The sequence below is a fragment of the Alligator sinensis genome, unplaced genomic scaffold (genome assembly GCF_000455745.1).
Source record: "Alligator sinensis unplaced genomic scaffold, ASM45574v1 scaffold258_2, whole genome shotgun sequence".
NCBI classification, from domain to species: Eukaryota; Metazoa; Chordata; order Crocodylia; family Alligatoridae; genus Alligator; species Alligator sinensis.
This window is the reverse complement of record NW_005842398.1, coordinates 707,975-718,558: the sequence shown is the minus strand read 5'-3', so window position 1 is coordinate 718,558 and position 10,584 is coordinate 707,975. Positions and strand designations below refer to the sequence as shown.

General features: G+C 40.8%; 1 protein-coding gene across 4 annotated transcripts in view; it reads left to right on the top strand.

The window, feature by feature from the left end:
• The window catches only part of FTCDNL1 (formiminotransferase cyclodeaminase N-terminal like), a 40,704-nt gene that overhangs the window by 8,556 nt on the left and 21,564 nt on the right, over positions 1-10,584 (top strand). For 3 of the 4 annotated variants that reach the window (XM_025211257.1, XM_025211258.1, XM_025211259.1), the window contains one exon: positions 8,769-8,892. In XM_025211257.1, the coding sequence (XP_025067042.1) occupies positions 8,778-8,892 (115 nt within the window). In that variant the 5' untranslated portion in view covers positions 8,769-8,777. Of the gene's footprint in view, positions 1-5,979; positions 6,050-8,768; positions 8,893-10,584 lie in introns of those variants that run through there. The other variant, XM_025211255.1, reaches the window with a different exon arrangement.

Here is a 10,584-nt window from a genome sequence, read left to right as displayed (position 1 = left end):
GGTGTGGGACTAATTTATGGCACACCTGCCAAAAAGGTTGGCGACCCTGTTCTAGGACAGTGGTTCTCAACCTTGTTAGGGCTTGTTACACCTTACTCTGAGCTGCACAAATGGTGATCAGTGTTAGTGCTAGCTCCAGTTCGGAACAGTCACACTGCAGGCCAGAAGGGGCCTGGAGGACTAAAAGGTAAGCATCCTCCCCTACTATTCTGGGCTTCCCTTCTGCCCCCCAGGGCTCTCTTGGTTCCCCCCTGCACCTGAGCACCCCCCCTCCACCTCTTGGGGTTCCCCCCTGCCTCCCCTCTACTTCCAAAGCATTACTTACTTACAAGGTTAACCTGTTGTGACTGGGCAGACATTTTAACCGTTTCCTCGGACAGACAGCTTGGGCAACAATAAGTAATCAAGGGGTGGTGTGGGGGGCAGTGAGTGGGGACCTGGGGTGCTGGGAAGAGGGGGGGAGGCGGGGTGCAATGGGTCCAATCCAGGCCAGTGGGAAAGGGTAGTGGGTGGGGTGTTTACACGAAGGTGTAGCCTTGCGTGGCTGCACCTTATTGTAATGTGAGCTGGGTAGCACGGATCAGAGAAAATCCTGTCCTGGAGTGGCGTAACTTTAAGCCACATAACAAATGCTTAAAACCAGTTTCAGGTGTTAATATGCAGACAATCCAGGGGTTAAGAGCTCCAGGAGCCACCCAGAATTACTGTGTAATGAGGCTCTTAGATTCAAGGCAACCTTTGGAGAATGCCAGCTCTTTACTTTCACTCATTTTTTGACTGTGGAAAAATAATAGAACAGTTCTTCTATTACAAAGAACTCAGAAAGCCCATAACAGGTCAGAATGTTTTTTAACACTGTGGATTCCTATTTGAAAACTGGGTTTATCTTGTGAATCTTTTCTAATAGTACTAACATTGCATGGTATGCTGGGGAACCCTTGAAAGGATCTCAAGGCACCTCGGGGTACTGTGGCACCATGGTTTAGAATCACTGTTCTAGAAAGTAAACTTCGGTATGTCAAAATTTTGCTGGTCATCACAGTTCTGTAGCACTATCCTGTTCTGCTGCCTGGAACAGCTCCTGTGCGGCTGGGCAGGGAGCTGCTCTGGGGCTGGGGCCTGGATTTTGTGGCAGTGACAGCATGGTCTGGAGATGGGGCACAGCTGTGATACACTGCCTGTGTGCCCCGCCTGCGGCATGCAGGCAGCACATCACAGCTGTGCCCCAGCTCCTGCCTGCCCGATCACCACCTCTAGATCCTGGCCCTGGAGCAGCTCCCTGCCCAGCTGCATGCCCTGCCCCATGCTTTCAGGGCCTGTTACTCCTGGGGTCTCCATGGAAACCAGTGGTGATGTAGGCAGGGGCTGCTGGGAAATGGAGTCCACTGTTGGCTGGATCCAGCCCCCAGGCCAGACTTTGCCTGCCCCTGTGGTAAGTTGTGCTAATGAAGCCACTGCAGAAAAATGTAAATCTAAAGCCACCTTTTTTCTGATTGCTAGTAAATCTGAAGCACACAGTTTGTATTAATGATGATCTGGATTGCAGAGCTCAGCAGGGCTTCCAGCTGTTGAAAATGATTTGGGCCCAACAAAAAGAGATGAATGGAATAGTAAGAAAGGCATCCTGGGAGATTCTGAGTTTGACCTCAAGTTCCAGAATGCACTGAGGTAGCAGTGGAACACTGCACAATGAGGGATTTGTCTTGAATGTAAAGTGGTTGTTTAAAAGAAGTTCATTGGGATGTGGAATATTGACTCTCAAAGGAAATTGATTAAGCTGATATAAACAAAACAGTGTGGATGTTCTTCTGTTACACCAGTGTTGTTGTAGGACAGACATTTATGCTGAAAAAACTTTCTTATGTAGACAAGCCCCAACAAATTCTTCTACATACAAATTCTACTTTATGCCAATGATCAAAACTGTACTTATAAAATATTAAAATAGAAATCTTCAATATAACCAGCGGTAACAATTTGAATATTTTATAAGAATATATTTTGTAATTATGAATTGTGGACTAGGAGTTTTAAGGTACGAAGCTTGTGGATATTTTATTGTTCATTTACTAAACTCAGTGCAGAAAGGTGTTGCACTACAAACAGGTTTTAACAATTGACTTCAATGTTATTTCCTTTCTATATCTGTCATAGCTCCTACAATTGTGTACTTATATCAAATATATTAGACATTTTTAACAAGATTACCCCTTTTCACTATTTAGTTTTTCTGTTACTGCATAAGTGAAATGATTGCCGTACAGGGTAATGAGAAAGCCACCACTTTAAACAGTAGTGCAATCTCTTCAGGAGTATGTGTGGTGGGAAAGGATTGTTTAGTACATTGAGCATGGAACTAGAATTCAGGGTTCAGTTCAGTTCCTGACCTAGTTATGGATTTCTCATGGGACTTAGTTCTATTTCATTTACCCTGTGTCTCAGATCCTTAGTTGGAAAACAATAGTCTCCCTAAAATTTAGTTAGGACTTGAGAAGTTTAGATACAGTGATAATTAGGGATATGTGAGTTGATCAACAGATGTTTGGCCCAGACTGTTGTAGTGTGTACTTAAAAAAAAAAGTCACGCAGAATTTAATGAAATGATAATCTTTCCAGAACAGATATATATGCGCTGTGAAATTCCATAGGATTATTTAAAAAATCATAGAAAAAATATAATTTAATTTTGAATTCTACAGATTTGGGTAATAATATGTGTTGATGTATAAAGAATATTTCATCCCTATTAAATTTTACAGTGCTTTTCCATAAGAAAGGCAAGACCCAGTTTTATTATGTTTGACTTCTGTGGGTTGAGGATATGAGTCTCACATATGAACCATCCTTATAGAACAAAGTAGGGCTTTGCATTCCATACTTTTAAACATTGTATGGAATAAAATTCCCAAGCAACTTTAGATACCAAAGATTCCATTAACTTCAATATCTGTCTGTGAAGTGCCAACAGACTGTTAAAAAATTGTTAGTTTTTTTTTAAGTCATGGTCTCACAATCTTGGTGGAAGCAGGAAATCCAAGAATGGTGTGACACTTTGGTTGACTCTGGCCATTCTACCAATGTCTTTGCTATTTTAATATTCCAAAACTGCATCTCTTCATCTGTGCAAATGCACAAATACACATACATATACATATATAAACACATGCAGTTAGAAGTAATATATAATGCTGGTGGGAATTTCTTGAATAAGCATAGTCCCTAGTTATTGTGGATATAGATATCACAGCATGAAGAGAGAAAGATAGTTCAATCTTACTGCAAAAATACTTTGGATTTCAGTCTCTTAAGAAAAATCTGCAGGGCACAGATAGCCAATTAAAACACAGCTTGCTGTTTTATCAAAACAAGATAGCTTGGTCCCAAATGAGCCATGCCATACAAAATGTTCTGCTTAAAAATTGATGGCACATTATTTGGACCTGGATGATAATTACTCCTACTAAAAAGCATGCCTTAATTTGTAGCAATAGGATCAAAGGATCATAAGAAAGTAAGGCTGGAAGGGGCCTCCTGAGAAGAAGATTCCATTTTTGCTGTACCTACATGCAATCCCTAGAAATTTGCCAGAACATTAAATATAACTTATATAGAAATTGTATTGCACTTATTATACTGGGGGGAACATTTTTAAAACACTTACACTAAATATAAAGTAGTCACATTGCAGGAAAGGCAATGTATCACAAAGAAACAATAATTTCCTATAAGAAAATAGTATCATGAAAGAATTCAGTTTCCACAAGTGTGGGTAAGACTAGATAAGGTGACATTCTGGGTTTCAAGGCATGCAGGTTATGGCTCCTAGCAGTCTATAAACAGGTGATAAATTGATTTCATTTTATATTTTCCAGTTCCTCGTGGAAAAAAGTTTCTCATTAATCATAACAACAGCACAGCCAGATCTTCTATAGTGCTTTTCATCAGTAGATCTCAAAGCACTTTGTAAATGAGGTCACTATCATTTTCCACATTTTATTTTATTCCACATTGCAGGCCACTCTGCACTGTAGCACCTTCATGCCCCAGCCAGCCCCTCCACAGCACGTTTAGCTGGGCATGAGCAGCTATGAGGTGGCAGGCTGACTCCCCCTCTTCCAGCCAGGGCTGCACCGCCCCAAGTCATCATGCTACATTCCTGGATGCCCATGTAAATGCTGCGCGCAGGGGTAATAAACTCCAGTGTGAACTACACCAGAATTAATTCACATGTAGATGCTCTCTATGGGTAAGGTACTTGATTAGAAAGTAAAACTGTGACAGTAACAGTGCTAATGCTGAATGAAATGAGAAATAAATGATGGAAAGTAAATTTAAAATGATTCAGTTTGATCTAAGTTACTATAAGAAATAGAGGTTTATAAAAAAAGAGTGTTTAACTTAACACTGTCATGTCCTGTTTTGAGATTTAGAGTGTATATATTTCCAAGTAATTGGAAATCTCTTTTGTTTTAATTTTTTTTTAGAAACCTAAGATTGTTTACATGAAAATTATTTTCAGCATTACTCAAACTAAAATGCATACTTCAAACTTACAAGCAAAAGACGAATGTTCTGAAGACCACAAGATGGTGCTGTGCAGTGATATTTGAATCACATTAGTGTACAAGTCATCTGCTTATTAAAGTCTTATAAAATAGGCTTTTGGAAGGTGGTAGTTGGTGATACAGACCAAAAAGCGGAGGGGAGGGTGGTGGTGAAGGGGCAGGGGGGTATAACAACATAATATTTAAGGCAGTACCACAAGGAACTGGTCCGTAGTAGATGATTCCATTCCACCCTATTTATACAGCCCATGGCATAGGGCTGTGGCAGATGGAAGAGGAGGAAGCAGTGCGACAGCAATAACACTTCTGTGCTTGAGCAATCCCTGGCTAATACTATGGGACCATTATCTGCTGGTGTTAAGTTAGAGCACTCCTCAGGAGTTAGCAGCCCTAGAGACCTGGCACACTAGGTTCTGCACTACAGACAGCTTGTGTCTGTCCCAGGGTCAGATCCATTGTTTTTTTTATGCATCGATTCCCAGATGTGGGACTTCACAGCTGCCTACCTACATCTGTCTCCATGGGGCCTACAACAGCTGCCTATGTATAGCTTGCATACATAAAGCTCTGCCTAGGGCAAAATTTTCTCATTTTCATTTAGTTTGGCCTAGACAAAAGCTCATGAAAATGAAAAGCACATATGGTTGTATAAGCACTGGTCTACAAGTATTGGTACTAGAAACGTGAAAAGGAAAGGTGCAGATAAAATGTCAGGGGTCCTGACATTTAAACTGCTATGCCTGCTAGAGATATGATGGCAAAAATGTTACCGGATGGTTTATCTAGTGTGCTTCCTTTCTGTTAACATTGGTGGATCTCCACTAGAGTAACTGCAGTAATAGGTGCTCATTTAAAAAAGAAAAAAAGCAGAAAACAAGATAGACCTGGCAGTGCCTATTAAAATTTAGTATTTTTATTGAGGCACAGCTTGAAAGCCCTGATCAGGAACTAAGGTTCTGTTTTGTTAGCTGCTCTACACTCATGTAATAGAATGACAGTCCCTGTTCCAAAGCATATATATCTCCAATTAGCTTACATGCCTTTTCCCTGTCTGAGCTATTTGTTCATTTCCTACAGCTGAGTACCTGGGTTGGCCTTTTGCCCTGTTGAGCAAGCTGGATGAGTTGCCGTAGCCTGAGCAGCAGTAGTAGGGAGATCCCTATTGGTAGTGGCTAAAAATAACTGTGCATGTGTAGATGTACCCTGAACTCCCAGTGTGGGTACAAAGCTAGGCTGGGGTTAATAATCGCTTGCTATTAACTATTCTGATGCCTGCAGAGACCTCACACAAACAAGAGCTCTAGTCTACCCATGTTAGCACAGGACATGCAGACAGCTAGGAGATGGGGGAGCATGGGGAGGTGTGATAGGTTCTGGCTACCAGTCCTAGCAACATCACATTTCCCCAGGGCAGCTGAATCTTCTAGAGACAGAAGGCAGGAAGGAGGCTGCTGGCTGAGTCTGGTGGAATCCCCATGCTGCAGGTTGGGTGTGTGCAATTGGGACCCAGCTAGGAGGAGGGAGCAGATTTTGAGGAGGGGAGAGGGGGCCCTGCAGCTACCTGGGCTGGCCTTTTGCCCTGTTGAGCAAGCCTGGCAAGTTGCCCTTGCCTGAGCAGCAATAGGAAGATCCCTCCTTGTTGGGGCTTGGATTCCTTTCCCTGGCATCTTGTCCTGGAGTTGGTATGCGGTCCCCTCATGAAATGCAAGATTGGACCCTTGTGCAAGGTAGTAAGGCAAGCCTGTACAGGGCTAGCATCCAAATCAGCCTCACCCTGTCCTCCCTGTTAAGGTCCTAGCTCCAAAGTACCATTTGACCTGGGGGAAGCTTGAATTGAGATCTGGAGCTGACCTGCCTTAGACCTCTCATGTTTTCCAGTGTCAAGTCCCAAACATTAAAAAATCAAGAGTCACATCCCAACCCCAAATCATGAGTTTGGCCAAAAAATCATAGGAATTTTGCTTTAAAAATGACATTTGAAAAAATTTGCTTTATGTTTGCTGAGCCCTTTGAACAGCTAGGTTACATTCCAAGCATTTCTTTGTGCTTATGCAGAGTTTGGAACTGTTTTAAAATTGAAGTCATGATTCTCACAATAACTTGATTCCAGAAGTGAAGACTTTAATAAAAGATGCGTAATAAAATCTCAGAAGACTGGTCAACAAGGTTCTTTTGGTAAATGTGCTATCTTTTATTAGACCAACTAAATAGTTGGAAAAATTGATTGTTCTTTGCAAGCTTTTGGGTACAAACACCCTTCTTCAGGCGACAGCACATAGTACACACATCAGCTGGCAAAATGAGACAGATTTGTTTCCTGTTGTGTTGTTGGCTTTCAGCATAACTTTAGGTAAGTCTCTTACCCTTACTTGTGGTTCAGTTTCCCACCCATTAAAAGAGGACGTTAATACCTCCCTGTCTCTCACGGCTTTGTCAGGCTATGATCATATAAACACACGTGTAACCTTACTTATCTGAGAATGTCCATTGAGTAAGATGGAACTATTTGTGTACATTTAAATACTCTTAAATGTTTGCAGTGTTGTGACCCAAATAATTAATGTTTATAATGTGTTATGAGATCCTTGGATGGAATGAATGCCCAATAGATGCTCAAAGTATTACTAACTCAGGCTGGATGTAAACCTTAGAGTTTTATTGCATGCAAATCTCTGGATGAATGGATTTTTTGCAACCAGTTCTCTCAGTTTTATTACTTCCAGTGAGCGGAAATAGGGGGATGCTAGGTAAACACAGTCGCCTCCGATTCTTCCATGCAACTGGTTATTTCACTTCTTGCTTGCAGGTAGACTGCCTTTATTGCCAGTTTTGAGCAGTCTTGGTGCAGGGGGAATCAAAACTTGTAAACAAAGGGAGAAATTAAATTTTATTTTTGTACTTCTTGGGGCAGTTCCAAATGCATTTTGCTGGGAAAATGCCAGATAAGACCATTTAAAATATATAAACATAATAAAAACAAATGACAAAAATTGCCTGTCCTCTAAAGAAGTTCTTTTTTTAACATAGTTATCCACAAAGGGTTAGGGACTTTATCACTGCATTCAATTCTAACTTAAACACCCCCCCCTAATTATGTAGGCCCCAATCCTTCAAATTAATCAGTATGGGCAAATCCTGACAGAAGCATTACATCCCATGAACTTCAGTGCAATTCCATGAAGGTACAAGGATCCAATTGCATAGGTCACTTTGCACAATCAAGATATTAACTTATATGTAAAGAGTTTTGATTGTTTTCTGTAATGGGAAATCTGCGTTCTTACCCCCAATGTCTGGTGTTTCTCCAAGTTAGCAATTAACTTCTTACAGAGTTCATAAATCACCGTAAAGCTGCTAATGGCAGTTACTGGTTCTAAACAAAGATATCACGTTTATTGCCTTGTATGAAATACATATTTTGTTTGCAGATAGATGTCCATTACGCAAACATTGTTGGCATGACTGCTTAGGAGAGGCCATAATAGTAACTGACATTTGTCCTACTCATCAAAAAAGCTCAAGTGCTTCATGAATTTTGCAGAATGGTTTGCAGGTTAGGCAACATCTGAGAGCAGAATTTGGAGATGCAGAAAATTATTATCCCTGTTACTAAAATGAAGGCAGTTCTGTTCTGGAAGATGGCATCTGTTTTACTGGACACACAACTAAATTGTGTCTGGTTAAAAAAAGCAGAATATTTTCCTATTAAAATAAAATCTTTAGCCTTCTGTTCATTCAAACAGGTGTTAAGATACTGACCTCCTTTGCCATCCCACTTTCGCCAAGAGACAAATAATTTCATAATAGATTCCAGTTCTTCATGTCCTGAATTATTGTTCTAGGTTTTCTAGGTTTGATGTGTGCATGATAAAGTAAGTCCGCTGCTTACAAACCTTATGTTGTGTATCTCTGATTTAGTTAGCCTATAAGGTACAGATCTGCTTTGCTTTCACCCTGATTTCAGACTAGCATTACCTCTCTGTTTCAGTGTTTGTCAGCATCTCAAAAAATTCACAAGATTTCATGTTTTTCTTTGAAAAGAAGGCACTGAGGTGATAATTTGATCATTGGTTGCCTAGTTACCAAATAATTATTTATTTTACACGCATATGGATTTTTAAAAGTTCAGAAATAAAACCACAAACAAAAGTGTAAATATGAGAATGGAAGAAGAAAGAAAGTACTTTTCTGCTTCTGTTTCAGGGCGTGAAAATGTCTTCCACAAGAGTGAGCTTTCATTTGGCTGCCTGTTTGCTAAACATTTCAGAAGCCAGAAAAAAAGATGTTGTTGAGAAAATAGCCAAAGCTGCTATTTACAATGATAATGGTAAGAACAGCAAACAGAGCAAGTTTGAATAGTGCTGTATTTCAGTATGATGTTTACTAGGTTGTAGGCTCAGTGGTCCTGGAAAAAAATGAATATTATTTAATTTTTGGTAATATTCTGGTTTTGCTGTTTTATTGATTTTGTGGGGGGTTGGGATTTTTAAAAAATATTTTGTGCCTCTTGTGTCCCTGGTGATATCACAATTTGTACTTTGGTCTTCCTGCTTTTCTCCCTAGGTGCTCTTACTGTACCTTTTATATTCATCTTGGGAATATGACCAAGTTTCTGCTTTTTGTGAGATTTCCTTTTTAAGTTCCATGTAATTGAGGAATTACTGGGGTAGCCAAGCAATTATCCCTTCTTTTGCATCAAGGTATTATGCTTTTATGCCTGTTTTGAAAACAACAAATTCCATTTTCTTTAGACTTAGACCATTGGATCCTAGCAACCAGTTTCTTCAAAGGAGACAAATAAATAATAGTCACTGGTGATTGCCAAACAGAACTAAACAAAGAAAAAAGTTTGGGGACCCTGTACTCAGAAGCAGAAGGGAATTACTGAAATCTGTTTGCAGAGTACAAGTTGAGAACCTCTGACCTATACTTATAGGTCCTGATATCACACAAGTTCATTAACCTGCATGTTTCTTGTTTGGAAGAGAAGAGATGAGAGATGGTTAGCCTGTTAGTTTGAAGTCATTAATTTATCCCATTACCTGGATTAATTGAGCATGTTTGCTTGTATGCCTCTCCCAGCACTGTCCCCACATCCTCCTTCCTCTCTCTTGTCCCTTACCACCTTTTGTATTCATATCACTGACTGCATTACACACTGCCAGGGGTGGATGCAGGGGTGTGCAGTTGTATCCTCCTTTTGATGCCTGCCCCACCAAAACTTTAAAACCAACTGTCTGAGAGGGGCAGTGGCATTTTTCTCTTCAGGCATTGCTGAGAGAGTCAGTTGTTTCATAGTTTCTCACTACAGGTGTTAATGACCCTCTAATTTTTGGTGGTCTTGATGTTCTGCTATTCAAACTATCTCTGCAGTTTTGATGTCTGTTAGCCATTCCTGGTAATGTCTCTCTTTCATTTCACAGGTCTACAGACTGTTTTTAGCTCTAGCTAAAAACCTTTACTCAGGTGTGGTCATAGTAACTGAGGTATAGAAATGACTGACAGTCAAGTATTGGTGAAGCACTGTAAAGATGCTCAAGAAGGTAATTGAAAAAATTATCAAGGCTCACATTTGCGAGAGCCTGGCAGGAAAAATTATGCTGAGGGGAAACCAGCACGGGTTCATAGCAGGTAGATCATGCCTGACTAATCTAGTCTCTTTCTATGACCAGGTTACAAAACACCTGGACACAGGAATAGGGGTTGATGTCGTTTACTTAGACTTCAGGAAGGCCTTCGATACGGTATCCCACCCCATACTGGTGAACAAGTTAAGAGGCTGTGACTTGGATGACTACACAGTCCGGTGGGTGGCGAATTGGCTAGAGGGTCGTACCCAGAGAGTCGTAGTGGATGGGTCGGTATTGACCTGGAAGGGTGTGGGCAGTGAGGTCCCGCAGGGCTCAGTCCTTGGACCGATGCTCTTCAATGTCTTCATCAGTGACTTGGACGAGGGAGTGAGTATACTCTGTCCAAGTTTGCAGATGACACAAAACTGGGGAGAAGTGGACACACCGGA